This window comes from Phoenix dactylifera, unplaced genomic scaffold (genome assembly GCF_009389715.1).
Source record: "Phoenix dactylifera cultivar Barhee BC4 unplaced genomic scaffold, palm_55x_up_171113_PBpolish2nd_filt_p 000465F, whole genome shotgun sequence".
In the NCBI taxonomy this organism is placed as follows: Eukaryota; Viridiplantae; Streptophyta; class Magnoliopsida; order Arecales; family Arecaceae; genus Phoenix; species Phoenix dactylifera.
Genome location: NW_024067889.1, coordinates 367206 through 387867, shown reverse-complemented (window position 1 = coordinate 387867; position 20662 = coordinate 367206). Strand labels below are relative to the sequence as shown.

Sequence of the window (20662 nt, the reverse complement as noted above, 5' to 3'; positions counted from 1 at the left end):
GCCCTGTTTCACCTCATCGATGATGTTTGATCTTGTTTATCCATCCATTACCTTGTCTCCAGCAAGGTTCGATGATGGCCCCAGGGAAGGTGGCGGACGACGGTAGAAACCCAAAGAACAAGAAGAAAGAAACTTTCAGGTGTGGCTATAGGAGAGGGTGGTGGGGGTTGTTAAATAGATGGCGGAGGCTAGATTTTCTGGCTTCCATCGAAGACTGGAGAGGAGGAAGAGTCCTCCTCCTGCGCCGATTTCTCTGAAATTAGGCTTATGGACCTTATTTTCGTATCAGGGTCAGGCCGAAATTCTAGGCTGGTCAATTGAAACTAGGCCCAGCTCAGATTTTAGGTTGGTCTATGAGCCAGGCCATATAGGAAGCTTTAAGAAGCATTAACAAGATGCCTCACACCTCACACCTCAAATCCACTCAGGGCTCGTTTGGTTCGCGGAAAAAAAAGGGAGGAAAGTGTGGTCAACGGGAAAGTAATGAGATGCCTCTTGTTTGGTTGGAGTTTTCAAAGGAGAGAGAAGGGAAAGTTGTATTCCCATGGAAATGTGATTCCCACATTTCATGGGAAAGTCTTTCCCATGAGAAACATGGGAAAGTTACTTTCCCATGAGACGGAAATCACTCCATTTTTACTTTTTCCCAAAAAGTCCCTTAAGCATTAAAGAAGCATTAAAGAGGCATTAAAAATCTAATTTTTATTAAGGGCATAATAGGAATTATATATAACTTTCCTAGGAAAGTGGATGGCCAACCAAACATAAGTACCTTGGAAATTTGTCACTTTTCCATGGTCAATCAAACATGCCAAAAGTACTTTCCTAGGCATCCTCTTCCTAGAAATTTGTTTCCCAGGAATCATATTCTTAGGAAAAAAAATGCTTCCCGCGAACCAAACGAGCCCTCAATCCAACCCAAAAAGAAACTCCAGACTCCACACTTCTAGCTATCGAGATGAGTGCATAGCACATGCCTCGTCTAATCTGAATCGGTAGTCAGAAAACTATAGCTTTTCTCAAACCTTCAAATGCAACTGCTTGAAAAGAAAATTTTACTACTGGTGGGTCCCCAGACCAAGTACACTTTTGTCTCCCATGAGGTAGCAGCTCCAACGATGATCCAATCAATCTCAATTGCTTGGCTAGCAAGTCTGGGGTTTTCAGTGGAACACTTGGAAAGACTCAAGGGAATCTTGGTACGGAGTTTAAAGACAAAGGCACAATTCCAGTGGGTCCAAAATTAAGAACAAATTTGTTTCTCACTTGATGGCAGCATTGCAGTGCACCAATCAAGTTCCATTGCTTCGTGAGCAAGGTGGCTTGGAACTTTAGTGCAGAACTTAGGGAGGACCCGGGGGGGAATCTTGGTACGGAGTCCACGGAGATAAAGCACGCCGGGACTGATCTCACTCTGCTCTCCTAAAATTTGATGTGCATTGCACGAGCGCTCTTGTTGCACGCTCGAATACAATTTCGCTGAGGTCAGATGTAGTTTACGAAGAGACCTTGAGATTTGTATAAAAAAAAAGAGACCTTGAGATTATCCCCTCGAGAAAAAATAAAAAAGGCTTTGAGATTATTGCATGGCTATCTAGATCAGTACTACATGATAGGTGGATAAATAGGTCTGTTTGAGATCACACCAAAATAGAAATTATATTCAAAAAGTGTTCTATGAAACAAATAACTGGATATGTATGATCTCCAACGATACATTATTATCAAAACTGAAAATATAAAATATTTATTGTTTATAGACTGTAAATATAATGATATTGCCTGTAAATATATTGTTTATAGAGTGTGCCTATATACATTATATCTGATAATTGCTTATATGTTCTAGTTAACTAAATCAGTAAAGTTTTGATCTTACTTTTTGTACATCTAGATGATTAACTTGCCTATACTTTTTAAAATGCTAGAAAAAAGTTTTTCTTAGCAGATGTTCTTTTCTTTTGTATTTAGAATTTTTCTTAGCAGATGATTAACTTGCCTGTAAACTAAAGTAGCATTAGAATTTGTTATCCACTTCTACAATGCATGCAAAAATCAATTAGCAGATGTTCTTTTCTTTTGTATTTAGAATTTTCTTTTAACATATAAGATTTGATGAAATGAATCAAGGCTTGCAAGTTAAAGCAAAAATTTATCTCTATGTGGTGCTTTAATTTATTGCCAACACCAAAAAAAAAAAGAGAAAAAAATGACCAACATGTTTAAAGATGGTCAAACTTGATATCAATATGCTCAACAGAGTTAGAATTATATATTATGCAGCTATCAATTTATTAAATTGAAACTAAGGATTCAGATGCCGATCTATGCTGAATGTGTTATACTATGCTAGGTCCGTGCTTGCACGGCACATTCATCTGTGCTATGATACTTTGTGCATCGCAACCTATCGTGATCTTGTTTTTTTATTAATTTATTTTTATTGAAGAACTTTAAAGAGCTAGAATACTGGTTTCTTTTATAATTCCACAAAAATTACTGCCTCAGTGCCCTTTAGTTGTTTTTCTATGCATATTTCCTATATAAAAATCTTTATGAAAGCTAGCCACTTAAATTGTATGGCTATCAGGAATCCTTTTGGCACTCAATGATTTCTTAGATTCCTGATCCGCCTCAAATATATCCAAAAAAGATATCATATTAAGCTATCAAGCTTATGATACTTCAAAATAATCACATCTCTTATGAGTTATGACTGCGTCTTCCATTTTGTATGTTGGAAGCAAACTTCCTATTTTTTGCAAGATTGATAAATTGTCTCCATAAGAGATGCCTCATCAAAGCTGACCTCCTCCTTGCTCTCACTCTGCTTCCTTGCCCGAACCTGCGAACCACCGATGCCTGCCTCATCCTCACGGTCTTCACTGCCATACATTGGGAGTCATGGTGCAAGATTGACTTCTTCATAGAAGTGGTCTTCCAACCTAGAGAGGTGTAAGATAACAGGGGAAATTTCTCTCTTATTTCTTGGTGTCTGTCTTTTTCTGATGTTTGATGGCTTTATAGCTTGATTGCGGGACTCTCGAAGATGCACTGATAACTCATTGCCAGCCAAACAAAAACAAGAATGTTCAGTCTTGGATACCTATTTCAAGAAGCATGAAGAAAAGACTCACGGCTGAATGTTAGATATGGATTTAGAGTCAATAGAAAGCAGAGCATTTGAGAAACTAGTCATGGACTCGTAATCTACTAATACTTGAGCAATGATTCCTAGCTCATTTAGAATCCCTTGTACCATAAAACTGAGGATAAGACTGTGAATTATTGTAACAAGAATTTTGTATCATAAAACTCTTTCTAGATCAATAAAATATACTAGCCTTGAATGCTTCTTGGCTCAGTCTTCAAGCTAGTTTTCGGGTCTTATTTTTGTCAAACTAGCTTTAATGCATACCAGCTTTCTTTAAAGAGGGATTTTGCGAATAATTTAATGATATGATTATCTTTGTTTAATTTGTTATCAAGAAATGTTCTAATTTGATTTCTCAAAAATATTAAGGACATATATTACCATATAAGAATTTGACATGTTCAAGAAAGTTTTTGGGTATTGACGATATTTTGATACGTCACTGTATGAAACATTCACCCAACATGCTGGTCCCATGTTAGACTTTATTACGTTGGACAAGCATAGATTAGAATCTACGTTGGCATGGCACGTTTATTATAGTATAAACAAAACAAATTACGAAGACTCTTCGTTGACTCCCAACCACTGTGAATGAATACTATGTCGAAACACCACTTCACGAGACAGCCATCACAACTCTCTCCTTGGTTGGACACCGGAGTCGAAGCCACTGCTTCGAAGTGAAGCATAGAATCAGGAATCCCCTCACCACCAGTTGCCATTCACCGCGGCACTATCGACTTGGCTTGAGCGATGGAACCGTGTGGGCCCGCCGCTCGCTTCATTGGGGGCTGCGGTTTTCGGAAACATAAGCGAGCTTTAAAACCCTCAAGTCATTGATCTCTCTCTCCCCCGCTTCCCTCCGCGCCCAAGGCTGAATCTTTCTTTTCGGGAAGTGGTGGTGGTTAGAATCGTTATTTCTTTAGATAAAGAAGAGATTTTTAATTACAGTAGTTCGTTTAGAGAGCAATCTTTGTTAAATTCTGATGGGTTGATTCTTTCTCTCTCTCTAATCTGTGCAGCAGCGACGGGAAAGACCTAGGAGCACTGGAAATCAAGCAATTCACAGTAAACATTTTCTTTGTGATTCTTTTTTTGAATGAGTTCTGATTCATGCTTCATTTTTCTTTGTTTATTTGTTTTGGTAAACGCTTGAGATGATATGACGAAGTTAACATGGAAGGTGTTTGCTTGAAATTAAGGGCTATCAGGGATTCATGAACTAGCTTGATATTTGATGGCTGCCATAGTTCTTGTGCTTTTACTTTATTTGTTTATTTTTGTTAGAAAAAAGTGGGATGTCCGAAGAATTATGTTTTATTCTTTAATCTTTTTTCTTTCTCAGCTTAGATCAGTGTGGATATTTGAAATGATGTCTCATTTTGTAGTCTTAATATGCTTCTATATCTTCTTTCACGTAGCTTAAAAGATATATTGCTAACGGATTAAGTAGTCTTGGAATTCTTGTTTGAATCTACATGTGCTTCTATAGTAATCATTAAGTTGGTTATAGTGATAATATGATGCTGCGCGTTATTATAAAATTTGTGAAGCTAGGTAAAGGATTAGGCAATTGTCACGTAATGCCTGACCTTAGCCCCTTAGAGTATCATGCTTGATGACTTTTTTTTTTAATTTTTTTAATGTGTTGGTGGCCTTTAGCTTCTTTTGTTTTCCTTGTTATTTCAACAGAAGTATTATAATCAAGTCTGAAAATCTTCAAGGGGTTTTAAATGGATATCAGTGAAAATCATTGCAGATTGATTCTCCTAGATCACTTATTTGTGATTCTTTAGTATGTCATAGTTAGAAAATAAGGGAAGTCTCTATTTGCGTAAAATGATGTCTTGGTTATAGCTGCTAGAATGTTTGGAATATTTGTTAAGTTATATCTATGGCACATCTGACAGTTAGCTGATCTTTCCATAGTTTTCCGTGTTTTATCCATTTTGTTAGTTTCAGAAACTCTTATTTAGTCTGAGTAACATTAGCCTATATTCAACAAGAAAAATATTTCGTAGCTTGAATATAGAAATTTCCTCGAACTTGAAAATGAACATTTCTTCTATATTCAACTTTTTTTGCCTAACATCCCTCTTTTAGATATAACTTAGAATTTTCAGCAATAGTACTCTTTCATCCACATTTAAGTACTAATCAGACAAGTTATGATGGAAATTAAAGCATAACCATGTGAGCCTTTTCTTGGAGGTTCAAGTACTTACCATTGTTGTGATGCCAACCCTTTTTACCTAGTAAACTATATTCCAGCAATTTAAATGTTAACATAAGGTTCTCTTATGTCTACAGTAGTTCTGAATTCAAGGGGTATTGTTGCATGTCATACTACTTCAAGAATGGGAAGCAAGACAATTAATATCCATGGATTCCCTACAACTGCAACTGCCCCAAGTGTAAAAGAATTTCTGGAGGTGCATACAGGCAAGGGAACCATATATGCACTTAAGTTTAGACTTCCCAAATATGTTACAGCAAAATCAAGAGCATATGCAATAGTTCAGTTTATAGCGAACAAACATGCTGAGTCTATAGCATGTAAGCGCCTTGTGTGGGTTGATGGTTTTGTGTTGAAGGTTCGACATATGGAACGTGACATTGTCCCTAAGCCGAGGACCTCTTTATTTGTTCTTGAAAATACGACAGTGCATTTTGGCTCCCCAGTTTCACAAAACAAGTTCTCTGTCCTCTGGTCTCCAAAGGATGTCAGAGTTAATTTTGGTTTCAGTATGAGAAAAATATACTTTTTCCTAGTGCAGGGAAGCCATTCGTATAAATTTGAACTTGCTTATGAGAGCATATGGGAAATACAGCTGCACCACTCATCTACTAAATATTTGCAGTTTCTCTTGATTCAGGTTTGCTTCTGTGAACCATTTTTACATTTTTTAACTCTTTTTACCTTATTTTACTTAATAGTGGAGATGCTTCAGAACTAAGTTATAATAGTGCTAATGCCATGGATAAATACATATATACATTCTTACATGGATGGATAATATGTTTATATCATTATTGCCTGAGCTCTAACCTTACCATCTCTGTATATTTGTTAGCTGCTTGTAATTTGTGGCTCTTTCATCGGTAAAACTGCGATACATTTTTGAAGTTTTGTAATGATAAATCATGAATGTTTTTCCTATTTCAGTCTATAAAGCAAAATAAGAATGCCATCATGGGAGCTTTTCTTCCCTTTATTAATCTTAAGAATTAGAACTTTCATTTGCGTATTATACATGCTTCCATGCATGTGTTCGTATCTTTATGTACTTGTGTGCATGCATGTGGATGGATTGTTAATGCATGCATATGTGTGTATTTACATATATATGTCAACTATCTGCTATCCCCCAAAAGTTTAAGCTGTTAGGGAAGGGGTCGACAATGTATATCTGGCTTTAATACGTACATACAACATATAAACACATATCCATACATACAAATCGGCTTATGGATGAAAATATGTACAAACACCGCGTATATGCATATTGGCCATGTGCATAATTATGTTTTGGATAGGAGATGTTTACAAACACCATTGATTGCCTAAATACCATTTTTTGATTAAATTAAGGAAAAGGGAGTGTGCCCAAAAAGGCGACCATGTAGGCTAATGCTGACACATTTGGTGCCTGATTAAATTTCAAGGATACCTTTTTTACCCTTAAGTGCTTGGTAGTCTAGGAAGTGTATTAAGGTAATCTAGGTAGTCTATTGCCCAGTTCCTTTCCTGCCATATCCTGGTTTTTGTAAGCTGGACTACTGAATCAACTGCTAAATCAAGTTCAACAGCTACACCTATTGACTCCTACCTTTTTCCCTTCTGTTTTTTCCTCCTTTTTGATGTGACAGTAATCAAGGATTAAGACTTCTCTTCTGCAACCGGATTAATGCACATCTACACCATGGCGTTGATCAATTAGAATATAAGTTCCCCAACCGCCATGAGAATTGACATCTACGCCACCACCTCTAACCCGGCAAAAAACCCCTCAATCTTGCTATAAGGTCTGCTTTTTCAACTTTTTCCATTGCTTAGGCATCCTTAACGCTCTTACTGCCCTCATTAATGCCTCCATTCACAGCCTTCTTACTATGTTGATCTAACAACACCTTGTTGTCCACAATGACCCCAATAATGCTATCATTGGAGGTGGAGAATGGGATAGTTGGAGGTGTCCTGGAATCCAAAGTAGAAAGGTGGATGTCAAAGCTTCTGTTGATATGCGTCCGCTAGGGATGTATGAAAAAGGAGCATGGGTCTAGGTGCTGATTTTGATTGGTTGCAGGGGGCTGGGCAGTGTTGGCTATGGGAGGTAAGTTGTATAGGGTTGAGATGGATAAGCTGGGGCATGGGGAGAGTGGGTGGCCCAAAGTGGGGGAGAGAGGAGGATGGAGGAATGAGGAATGGAGGGCCTGAGCTTAGGAGACATGGGAAAAAAAAGAGGCGACATTTTGGATCTTAGTATTAGTTTTGTGATATTCCTCTAGCATCCAGGGGTAAAGCCATGGTATGTTGTATTGGCCTGAACCGGGTGGTACGGGGCATACCGTACTGATTCGGTATCGGTACGCATTACGGGTGGCGTACCAATACTTGGTACACCAAAAAAATTCTGCACTGTACCATACCGATATGGTACCAGTGTGGCACCGATATCGGGTTCGATATCGAGACGGCGAACCTTGGGCAAAACATTATTAAACTTGGCCTATGGATTGTGTTTCAGCATTTTGTGTAGCTAAAAGATGTCCAGTAATTGCTTCCAAATCTCTCAAAATTAGCCCTTGCTTCATAGCATATATGAGCATGCCTGCATGCGCTAAACCTTTTAGCAAAGGTGCCTTACCTGTTTCTTATCTCCCTCTCCCTCTCTCTCACACACACATACACTTCCTAAGTGCTTTGTAACTTTATTTCTTTTGTGGTTCATGTTCTTCTTTATCTGCTCCTTTATTTTTTTCTTCAATTATCTTTTCTTTTAGTTAGCAATTGTACAGCTGTTCTAGTTATACTGGTGTTTATTTCTCTAATTAGTACTCAGAATATAATGTGGTTGGCTATGAATCCTTCTTTGTCTTTCTTATATTATCCATGTTTGTTTTCATGGAAACCAATGATCTAATCAGAAATCCAGCATCAGAAATAGTAGGCCTCTGATGCAGATATTTTGCCTTTTAGCCTTGTAGAGTACTTTATGCCCCAAGCGTGATGCCTCTTTTGTCTTTCTTTTTCTATCTAATTGTTAATGTGGTTACTGAACTACAGGTGGTAGCTGCTCCCAAGGTTTATGAACTGTCCCTTCGTAATTCAGGTCTTCTGCATGAAGATCCAGAATACAATTACTTTAAAGACCTTCCAGATGATCAGTGGGTCAGGACGACAGATTTCTCCCCATTATGTAGCATTGGACAATCTTCTGCTTTGTGTTTGCAGCTGTCGTATGACTGTGATCTTCCAAATATACGTGACTACTTTCCCTTTTATAAGGAATTTGAAGGTCGTTTTGACTTGGAGAGAGGCTCTTCCTACTCTCGCAGCTTGGATCTAGTCCCCATTGTGGAACCTCGCCCAAGGATTGAGGTTCCATATAAAATTCTCTTCAAGATTAATCATATGGTTCAGAATGGGACACTCTTTGGGCCCACCCTTGATGGAAAATTTTTTGGGCTGGTCAGTCCTCAGTTTATCCGTATCGATTATATAGAATGCGCCATAGAAGAGATGTATCATTCAAAAAGCTCCTTCTTTGATCCAGCAAATTGGCTCACTAAAAAGTACTTGAAACTTAAAAGATCCCTCCGCCTTCCAAAATCACCTAGCATATCTTTGGATGCTGGCTTGGTTTATGTTTACAGGGTGCAAGTGACCCCTTCCAAAGTATACTTTTATGGACCCGAGGTTAATGTGTCCAATCGTGTGGTGCGCCATTTTTCTGAAGATATAGAAAATTTCGTTCGAGTTTCTTTTGTTGACGAGGATTGGGAAAAGATGCATTCAACAGATTTGTCATCCCGATCTGGTTCTGCAGGAAATGAAATGCATACTGCCCTTTACAGGAGAATACTGTCAGTACTGAGAAATGGCATAACTATTGGTGATAAGAAGTTTGAATTTCTTGCTTTCTCATCTAGTCAGTTACGGGAAAATTCTGCATGGATGTTTGCTTCGAATGAAAGATTAACTGCAGCTGCTATCAGAAAGTGGATGGGCGATTTCCATGAGATAAGAAATGTGGCTAAATATGCTGCTAGGCTTGGTCAGTCTTTTAGTTCTTCTACTGAAACTTTAACTGTTGACAAGCATGACGTTGATGATATTCCTGATGTAAGATATGGAAAATATGTTTTCTCTGATGGTATTGGGAAAATATCTGCTGAATTTGCAAAGAGAGTGGCCATAAAGTGTGGCTTAAAAAGTTCAACTCCATCAGCCTTCCAAATTAGATATGGTGGTTATAAAGGTGTTGTTGCTGTTGATCCAACCTCATCGAAGAAGCTATCCTTGCGAGAAAGCATGCGCAAATATAAATCAGATAACACGAAACTGGATGTCCTTGCATACAGCAAGCATCAGCCATGTTTCCTCAACCGTCAGTTGATCACTCTTCTTTCAACATTGGGAGTTAGGGATTGGAATTTTGAAATGAAGCAAGAAGAAGCTGTAAATCAATTGGATAAGATTTTAACTGATCCAGTAAGGGCACAGGAAGCAATCGAGCTTATGCCCTCAGGAGAAACAACCAGTGTTCTTAAAGAATTGCTATTGTGTGGTTATAAGCCTGACTCTGAACCTTTCCTTTCAATGGTGCTCCAAACGTTTAGGGCATCAAGGTTGTTGGAACTGAAAACGAAGTCAAGAATATTTATTCCAAAAGGAAGAGCAATGATGGGGTGCTTGGATGAAACTAAAATCTTGGAATATGGGCAGGTATTTGTTCAAGTTTCTTGTACTGGAAGAACGCAGTTCCACAATAATGGTCTCTTTGTGTATGGTGGAAGTGAATCAGACCATCATACTGCTGTGCTGAAGGGGAAAGTCGTCGTTGCTAAAAACCCCTGCCTCCACCCCGGTGACATCCGTGTTTTATCTGCTGTTGATGTTCCAGATCTGCACCATATGGTTGACTGTGTTGTTTTTCCACAGAAGGGGAAAAGGTACACTATGCTTAGAATTTGCATTTGGAGTTTGCTTTCAATCTATTAGCTAGTCTAATCCAGAAAACCCTCTTCTATATCTAATTTGCTTCAAACTTTTCCTCTGCTGGTTTGTGCTAAAGTTTTCTACCTTGAACTGCACATGAGTGTATGATAGTATCAATAATACGTACAGATTTGTTGTGATGAGATTACATATCTTTACTAGTTTTTTATTCTAAATCTTCTTTTTATGCACCAAAAATGATCCTTTCACAATTTCCTAATCGATGTATTGAGGAAAGAAAGCATTACAACTATATTGCACTCAAAGAAACCAACCATACTTGATGGTAAGTTATACTGTCGGTGATAATGATAGCATAAAAAAAAAGGGGAATCATTCACGTATATTATGTGTGTAATAATAAATGTTTTTGCTAGTTGGAACTTGTGGCAACCAGGATGAAAATGCTGCAAGATTTTATTCACGGAAGATATTTATTCAAATTCTTGCACTACCCATCGACAAACTTACAGTTAGAATTCAAAGAGATGTATAGTGGGTTATGTTACTAGAATATGAAGTAGCGCTGGTTGATGAAAGGAGGATAAAATAAAATGTTAAATGCAATGGAGGAATGCTTGGAGATTAGAAACCAAAAATATTAACAAAAAACGCCTCAATTATAATGGAAATGAAAAGTCAAAAATAAGAACCTGGTCAAAATTGCTGGCAGTTAAATTTCCTCGAAATTAATGGTAGGTAGATAACAATTTTAGACTTGCTTTGTTGTCTTGAAGCTGTCATGCAAAAGAGAGAGATGAAGACATATCTAGTGAAACTAACAAATTGGAGAGGCTCAATGAAATTGAAGTGGAGCCGGAAGCAAATGGCTTTATAATAGCATGGTCTCACTCACCTGTGTGCAACAGGTAGGGTGGACAAAATGACCTTGAAGACATTAGTAATACTAGACTCTAGCTGGAGAAGATATTGCCACTTCGCTAGAAGAGTGCTATACCAAACAAAAGCATAATGGCACAGAAAATCAGTGGAACAAGCATATAGTGAGGGTGCACCAATTAGGAAATATGAACATTTGTAGTTCTAGGAACCTGAGTTCCAAGTAGTCTTAGAATTGGCATAGACTTCAAAGTATACGGTTTGATACATGACAAAGTTGTGTCAGAGTTAAACTATGGATAGCTTGTTTCAAAGTGATTTAAAGGGATGACGATATGATTCTATTTGCCCAATCTTTAAGTCTTTTTGTGAGTTTTCTCTGGTGTAATGTCAGGTTATTTATTTATGTAATGCTGGTGAATCCTTTTCTAGTGCGAAGTATGATTTTTCAGGGGTTGGTGTGGTGGCCTCCTCCAATGTGTGAATCTCTCTATCTTTCAGGAAGTCTTGATTTCTATCATGAAGTGCTTGAAACAATTAGTGCTTTATCTAGTTACAGGAAATTTGACGAACTAGTGTTGGATAATTACAATACGGAAGTAAATATATTAGTAAGGAACATAGCCTCATAAATACATATATTCTTACATGTGTATGGAGACATGTATATACATAAATAGATACATAAAAACTCGCAAACAAAAGCAATTTGGCAATACTCCTTGCACATGTCCTTATAATACTCGACATCCTGGTTTTCAGAAATCCATTGATATAATTGCATATAATTTATACAATATAATCATGTACAATTTACAGCTCTAAAATGTGCATTTGCTGTGTATTTTGTACCACATTGACATTTCTGAGAAGTGGACTTGAAGCAGTTAAGAACATGAGGATCCTTGAATGTTGCTTTTGATTAATTACTAGCGTATTGGTTATGATTTAATCATATTTCTTCTAATAGGCTCATGCTGATCTTGTTTCATGGTTTGAATAATTATCTGTATTTATATGTATGTGTAAAGTTATAACCCATTTGGGGTGACCCATGTGTAATATCATTGTTATCAGCTGCTCCCTACTATAGTCTGGATAATAAACTATTTGTGTATTATTTTCTTCTTTCTTCATTTATTTGTAATTCGTATTCATTTATTTGATCCAAATATTTCAGAGCATGCAGCCAGTCACATTATAGAGTTCTAGCCTCATCCTTATTATTAAGTCTTCTACGTTGAAATCTTTAGTTTCATATAATTAATAGTTTCCTGTTGATAATATGAACCTTGCAGGTTTTGATTTATTATTAAACAACTAGTGCCAAAGGACGGTCTCGAAGATACATAAGGGGATCTTTACATGACTTTGATCTTAAAGCTACTTTCATCAACAGTGCATTATCACTAAAAGTATAGGTTACTTAGATTTTCATATTAGATGATGTTGACAAAATTTATCTTCCCAGATTGAGGGTTTTCATTTATTGATTATTTAGATATTCTGTTATGCATGTACATGCTTCCATTTTCTTCTTTTGCAACTCTTGATAATTTAATATCTCATAGAACTTACAGATTTGTGACCTGGGTGTCACCGGTTAGAAGTTAGAAGCACGGAATCAGCCTCGCCTCTCATGGGGGGAAGATTGTGTACCCTAGACCCCACAATGGTGGGAGCTTCATGCATGGGGCTGCCCTCTTATAGAACTTTCAGATTTCACAGTTGATAGTTTATATGCACAATATATACTTAATGCATGCTATTTGGATCCTTCTGATTAACTGGCACATGCAAAAGGTTTTTCTGAGTACAAATAATCATAGCATTTCTTGATTTTGTTTGCTGTTATTTTCAGGCCCCACCCAAATGAGTGTTCAGGGAGTGACTTGGATGGGGATATATACTTTGTGAGTTGGGATGCTGATCTCATTCCTCCTCGTGAAGTCACACCTATGGATTACACTTCAGCACCAAGTGAGATCTTAGATCATGATGTGACAATTGAGGTAATACTTTCTAGTCGTAAACATTCTTGCAAATATTCAACTTTCTTTGTACCAAAAAAGTATTGCAACTTTCTAATAGTTCTCCATTTTATCATTTGATCTTTTGTTTTCTTAGTGTCTCTTGAATTATATCTAAAACTGTTTATGCAGGGGAATAAAAAGAGCATGTATTCAATATATATGGAAATAGCTGAACTACCAAATAACTAATCCAAGATTGTGGTTTTTCCCAGCTTAATTGTATGGAATACTTCTAATATTTGTTTCCCTTCCTTGGGAATACTTCTAATACTTTCCTGCTCACCTCTTTCCTTTCAATGTAGTGGAGTCCTTATTCTAGGTAGCTTCTTGTATAAACCATCAAATGCTGTTAATTGCAGTACCGCCTGATTTTTGGACTTCTAATGTAGATTAACATACTTAGGCACTCTTCAACAAAGAGGAAAAAAGGAAAGATCGACTGATGTTGCCTGCATGCACTAAGTACCCCATGAAGCAGTTCCATATTCCATCTTGCTTGGAAGCTTACAAGAAAAAAAAGATAATCTCAGATTAATCCAAGGGACTTTCCCTTTTGCCTTTATTTCTTGTCATCAAATGAATAGTGTTGGCAGATATATGCATTTACTTTATATATTAAAACGGTGAACCTAAATGGTACATATTATTTCTGTTACATCAGCTATTTGATTATTCACCAATCTTCTGACTATATGTCTTTCTTATCTCGTGATGATAAAGCACTTCTTGCCTCTTTAACATTTATTTTCAAGATGTAAACAAGGTGAAATTCCATATCATGTTAATATGAAATGCTTTATGTCAGTTAGAGTTAAATTAGTCAACATCCGGGGCAATTTACCTGCCTTTTCTAGTCTTTGTTTTTTCTTTATTTTTTGAGAACAATGGTGGGAGGCTGGGAGCACTACCAGTCCAGAACTACCATGTTGATCACTTGGGAAAATACCTCAACACCAGAAAATGGAATCTTCTCCCAGTGGAAGAGGGATTCAGCATCTACAGTATTGCTTTTTCTTGTTCTCCAACGGTCATCTTTCTGGACATATATGTAGCATCAATATGGAGACATCTCCAGTATTTTTGCTGGCCATGCATAATTAGGGAGAAAAAACAGTTGATTCCTATGCAAATATTTTGAAACTTGTTATCATAGAATACATTATTGCTAATAATGTGTATGCTGATGTGATATAGGAAGTGATGGAGTACTTCACCAATTATATAGTCAATGACAGCCTCGGAATTATCGCAAACGCCCACACAGTCTTTGCGGATAAGGAGCCACGCAAAGCTGAGAGTGAGTCCTGCATAGAGCTTGCAAGACTCTTTTCTATTGCTGTTGACTTCCCAAAGACAGGAGTGCCTGCTGAAATCCCTACTCATTTACATGTCAAAGAGTATCCTGACTTCATGGAAAAGCTTGACAAAGTTACCTATGAGTCGAAGGGAGTAATAGGAAAGCTCTTCAGAGCAATCAAAGACCACACATCCCATTTGGGCCAGATAAAGGCATTTACAAAGGAGATGGCTATGAAATCGTATGACCCTGACATGGAAGTTGATGGCTTCAAGGAGTACCTTGATGAAGCTTTTGGTTTCAAGGGGGAATATGATTTTAAGTTGGGGAACCTGTTGGAACATTATGGAATAAAAACTGAGGCTGAGATCCTTAGTGGGAGTATAATGAAGATGTCAAAGACCTTCACTAAGTACAAGGATGGTGAGGCAATTGGATTGGCACTTAGGTCATTGAGGAAAGAAGCTAGGGCATGGTTCGATGAGAAGCGCATCGATTGTGAGGATGAAGATGATGTCTACGCTAAGGCATCTGCTTGGTATCATGTGACGTACCACCCAGACTACTGGGGTTGCTATAATGAAGGCTTGAACAGGCCTCATTTCCTGAGCTTTCCATGGTGTGTCTATGACAAGTTGACACTTATCAAGAAAAAGAAGATAAGCATGCGGAAGTATAAAACTGAGTTATTCTCACTACATCATCAAGTCAAGAGGAGCCTGCGAATGAGCTGAGAAATCATGAACGTGATTTTGTGGTTTCGGCTGGAAAGAAAGCTTTCTGCATAGGGCGCTGTTGCACTGAATTACAACTGAATGTTAGCTGTTTCATTTTTGTGATATTTGACATGCTTTGTGGTGGTCTATTTCAATCCATTACAAATATGTATATATTAGTTGCACCATATATATGAATTGGCTTTTGCTCCCAAAAATATATTTGTGAATTTTCTTCTTCAGCAAATATGGCTGTTGGTTAAGACCATTCATCTTTACTCTTTCCTGGAGAAATGAATGGACGCTTTTCTTATTTGCAGCTTCCTTTTCTATTCTTACAACACTTTGTATGAAAGAATTTCTTTGCTTTTAACATCCCCTTTTCTGCATTGAAGGAATCACAGCGAACAGGACATCTGTTGGTTTCAGCATATGCTTACCTGAAAGTTTAAGAATTACTCAGCTTGGGGAAAAAACGTTCGAAATTCAGAGAGTGCAGAAAATTTTCCAAAAGATCATCAAGAATCTGGGGAATAAATAAGTACATAAACAAAGGTATGTCATGTTTTTGATAGATCAATTATTGGTTCATTCAAATTTTAACAGGCTAGAATACTGGTGCAGCAATGACAATGCGCATGTCAGCGATATATAACGTTATAATCTGTAATCCATAATCTTCTTGATAAATCATGAATAATCACCGGTAGTGAATCTCTTTTCCATGGATAACTAGGCATTGCAACTATCGATAATGATCCATAGTCTATAATCTTGTTCATGAATCATGAATTATTCACCCATAGTGGACCTATTGGACTGAGTAGCTTGGTTGCTCGGGAATATTTCAAGGACAACTTCTGCAATTATTGTGGTACTTGGAACATTTTGTTATTATGCCCTCTTCAAGATTGGATGGCATCTTCCTAATGGATGAACTTCATGATATGGTTGTTATTTTGCTAATTCTTTGTGGTAGCAGGCAGGCAGTTCTCACACACTTGAAAGCCTTATTACTTTGGAGACAGGGCTCCCAGACAAAGGAGAAAAGGCACAGTTACCCTCCCTCAGAAGCACACCACGATCATCAGCTCTTACCAATCGGCAGGTTTGTTCTCCTCCTTGAAGTAATGAAAAACAGAGATTTATGAGGAGGAAAGCAAGTTAAAGCATGTCCCTCGTATGGTTGAGCACTCTTGAGAGTTTTAGAGTTTATAGTGTTTGTATTGACAAAAGGGACAGTTGAATTTCTACACCTGTATTTGCCATGGAAAATACTTCCCTACATCCAAGACTACTGGTGAGAACAATTTCTTATTCCTTTTTCTCTTGAAAATGAGAGAGGCTGACCTGATGGAAATTGATGGAGATACTTCAGATGCAGCATTATTGATTACTTACACCCAAGAATAACCATTTACAGTGTCACACCATAGACCTGCCACCTGAATTGATGCCTGACATGACCGCATATTCCATAGAGTAAAATTCTAGAAAACATGCGAGGCTTACTAGATGAATAAAAATTATTATAAATAACTCACTATTTCTAGAATACAATAATTAGCTCCAATATAGTTAAATGATGAGAACAACACCAATACAATTTTTGAACATCTAGTAGTACTAGAAATATTTATTTCCTTCCAACTCTCTCTAGCGAACCCCAATTTCGGTCGAGTGCTAAATGTCCCGTGGATCTAAAAAGAGTTAAAATACTTGCATGAGCTAAATAGCTTATGATTATTTGACGCTGCTATCTATTTGATATTGGTAGAATAGAATTTGTGGTGTTTCAAATTCCAACGCAAGCCCATCTCACCAGCTATAGCTATAGAGGTCAAAGAGGGGAAGGAGGGCTCCTAGCTTGAAGCTTTCATTGGATTAAATAAACCATCTGAAGTAAGAGTGTTCACTGCATACAAATATAATGTAACACCCAGCCTAGGTAATAAGAAATTGGGTCAAGTCCAATTGACTAGCCCATATATAAAAGTTGGAGTAGGAGATGGAAAAAAAAAAAGATATAGCCTTATTCGATGTAGAATAGCAGATGAAAAAAGGTTAGAAGAATGTTTGACTTGGAGTAGGAGACGGACTCTTCCTCCATCCCGATTTTTTATTAGAGCTAGGAAACCTAATCTTCAGCGGCTATTTAAAGACCCTCAAACCCACTTTCATCTCACTACTGACAGGTTTTGTTGGTCGCCACCGCTTAACCACGGCGGGTTTCTTTCTCCTTCTCCTATAGGCATCCAATGGTCTTGGTTTATAGTGCTCACCGGAGATTTCAATTGAGAGCTCGTCGGAGTTTTAGGTTCTCGAAAGGAACTCTCTCCCTCTCCTCTTCTCTCTTCCCTTTTCTCTCTCCTCTTCTCTCTTTCACTCTTTTTCACCATTCTTCCTTTATCTAGAAATCCTACAGACCTATGGAAGTCTAGACGTCTTGATGGGGCTATATAACCTTTGACTTTTAGGAGGCATACTGGGTCTTCTAGATCTGTGTTATGTGGCCCTAGGAGGGTTCTAGGTTGGTGTTATGCAAATTTAGAAGAAGATTTGGGCTAACCTTATTATGATCATCTACTATAATCTATGGACGATTATGATTATTCTAATGATGAGATACGACCCTGTAGGTGAGCAATCATCTAGGCAAGAAGGTGTTGGGAAAAATACTTTAGCCCCGAGTTCGTAGATTAAGGAGTGGATCGGTGTTCGCTGTACTTAAGTCTAAGAATTTCAAGACATTAATCACCTATATATAAACTATTTTGTGCATTTGTGATTTTTCTTTGTATGGTATGGTATATGATGGTTGTGTATTATATCTTTATCTGTTAAGTATATGTCGATTTTTATAGACTTATGTATCATATATTCTGGACTTCGATGCATGTGTACATCAAAGTTTGTTAAAGCGTATGATCTGGAGTTATATTTACATAATGAGCATGTAATTGAATCATGGGTTGTTGTATTCTAGACGAGCAATATTGTTGATGCCCCGCCCTAGACCGAAATATGGTACTGTTGATGTCCCGCCACGGGCTAGAAACGTGGTTGTGGTAGTCCAAAGCTGAGAACCTATATACCATTAGATTCAATAGATGCTAATTTGAGATATTTATTTGATGTGATTTATTGTGCTAAAAGATATGTGTTTGCTATGCACGTTTTATGGTTATGGTATTTTTTAGCATGAAATTTATATAAGTAATAATTATTTGATAATCTTTCATTTATTATTATTATTATAAAGGTGTGGGTATATGGAAATTCTTACTAGGCTATAAAGCTCACACTACTTCTTTTCTTTTTCTTCTAGAGTTGCAGAATGCTTAATCTTGGATGGGTCAAGCATGGAGTTTAAGTGATGGCAGTCTTTAGTTAGTTTATTTTTTGATGCCTAACAAACAATTGAATATCTTTTAATTGAACCAGATCGATTATTTGAATATGGTGGATTTAGTTAGTTGGATTATTTGGCTATTAGCTATAGAGCTATTGGATATTTATTTATCTTATGCCTTGTATGATCTCTAAGGCACCGCTCTACGATTCATATGGCCGTGTCACGTAGCCAACCCAAGTGATGTGTTCGGGGTGTGACATACTAGCAATTGAATGATACATAACGATGAGCATACTATTAAAATAATATTGAGGAAAACATAGTAGTCATGATATGTATATTCCAAAATTAATAGTATTCAAAATTTGGATCTACCAACCACTAGACGTAATATATTAATTATATGCCATTAATAGCAATTTATTAGTATTTTTACTAGCATCCAAGTAGCAAGGCATGTGCTAGTGGTTTTTTTAGAATTGCACAATTAAAATTTCTAATTACCTTATGGTTCGCACTAGCTATGGCCATGCTCCAGCTCTGGCAAATTATAGTGCTACATTCCTTCCTATTGCGAGGCCATCAATGCTATTACGTTTTTATATATAGCGAGGTAATCTATAGTATCACATTTCTGCACATTTTTACGTAGATTTTGTTTTTTTCAAAATATGCAACATATTAATTGGGTCGGAACTTAGGTCAGTCATGAATAGAGCCAACCCATTTGCGACCCTAATATTGGCTTTAGGCTGTTTATGTGGATTAATCCAATTCCTTGCCATCTCTTCCTATTCTTCTCCATCGATGGGCAATTTCATCCGCTAACTCCGGCAGACCGGCGGGCTCATGATACCTTCCTTTTGTCTCTAGCATCTGTCTTCCCTGAGACCTGGTTCGAATCCTACAGCCACAAATTTCTCCTTGCTTGAACAGCACAAACGTATCCTTTATCCACCCAGTCTTCTCTCTCCAGCCTCTAGAAATTCCATGTTTCCACCCACAAACTTGGAGCATCGACCAACGACCTCCAGGTGCTCCCCCCTCTTGCACCGTGCTCTCTCAGCGAAGAAACTGATTTGCCTCCTCGTCCTTTGAGTATCTTATTCTTTACAGAGTGTGATGAGGACACCAATGCATCATGGACATCAAAGGACAGGAGGATGCTCTTAAGATTTCTTTAGATCTTTATGCGAACATCTTAGCTGGGTTGTTTTCCATGTTTCACATATTTCTTCCTGAAATCTGTGTTTGCCGTAGTTTTTCAAATTCTGGATTTTCTAGGAAACACTGGTTTTGAATTTTTGATAGATAAATCTGTTTTTTCTTTAGAAGACTGTCTGGTTAAATTCCTCTTTTTTTATTAGAATTGTTGCTCTCTATTATTGAATTAAGTGGGTTGATGCAAAAAAAAAAAAAAGTAGTGGCTATGTGGCATCACTTTCTTTTCTTCCTCATTTCAAAAATAAAAAATAAAAATCTTATATTTATTTTTCAGAAGTATAAACATGTTTGGTGCAGCCAACCTTTTTTTTTAAAAACAAACAAGTTGATGGTGATGGAGATGGTGGGGACAATGATACAGTAGTATAGTAGTGGTAGTGATGATGGTGGTGGCGATGATGATGATGATAGTGGTGACAATAATAGTAGTAGTTATAAGGACACTAATGATAGTGATGGTGGTATGATGGAAGTAACGATGACAGAAATAACGGCAGCTATGTTGGTGGTTGAGATACTGGCTATGTGCTTGAGATAATAACAATAGTGGTAATAGTAGTGGTGAGAGTGGTAGTGATGGCGCTAGTGACCGTAATGGAGGCAGAGTTAGTGGCAACGGTAAATGCAAGAGCTTTTTATTTTTAAAATTAATAAAAATAATAAAAACTTCTTACTTTTATTTTTCTAAAAATAATGAAAGTAATTTTTTTTTAAAAAAATCATAGCAGCAATGATAACAACAACAATGATAACGGCGGAGGTTACGACGATAATGGAGGTAGAGTTAGCAGCAATGGTAAATGCATGAGTTTCTTATT

The 20662-nt window shown here is 37.3% G+C and overlaps 1 protein-coding gene across 2 annotated transcripts; it reads left to right on the top strand.

The window, feature by feature from the left end:
* Window positions 1-3894: 3894 nt before the first annotated feature.
* On the top strand, window positions 3895-15584 carry LOC103723736 (probable RNA-dependent RNA polymerase 1). 2 transcript variants are annotated; one of them, XM_008814756.4, is made up of 6 exons: window positions 3895-4061; window positions 4183-4225; window positions 5468-6033; window positions 8445-10333; window positions 13081-13231; window positions 14447-15584. In XM_008814756.4, the coding sequence occupies exons 3-6, from the start codon at window positions 5515-5517 to the stop codon at window positions 15281-15283; spliced, it is 3396 nt and encodes a 1131-aa protein (XP_008812978.2). In that variant the 5' UTR covers window positions 3895-4061; window positions 4183-4225; window positions 5468-5514; the 3' UTR covers window positions 15284-15584. The 2 variants fall into 2 exon arrangements, with proteins under 2 accessions (XP_008812978.2, XP_008812977.2); XM_008814755.4 differs by having other exon boundaries at window positions 3896-4061; window positions 4180-4225.
* The last annotated feature ends 5078 nt before the right edge of the window (window positions 15585-20662 follow it).

Bases quoted from the DNA above. Each gene is read 5' to 3' on its own strand.
- LOC103723736 (XM_008814756.4), top strand. From the start codon at position 5,515: ATGGGAAGCAAGACAATTAATATCCATGGATTCCCTACAACTGCAACT. The intron at 10,334-13,080 runs GTACACTATGCT...TGTTATTTTCAG, and splicing joins TTTCCACAGAAGGGGAAAAG to GCCCCACCCAAATGAGTGTT. The intron at 13,232-14,446 runs GTAATACTTTCT...GATGTGATATAG, and splicing joins ATCATGATGTGACAATTGAG to GAAGTGATGGAGTACTTCAC.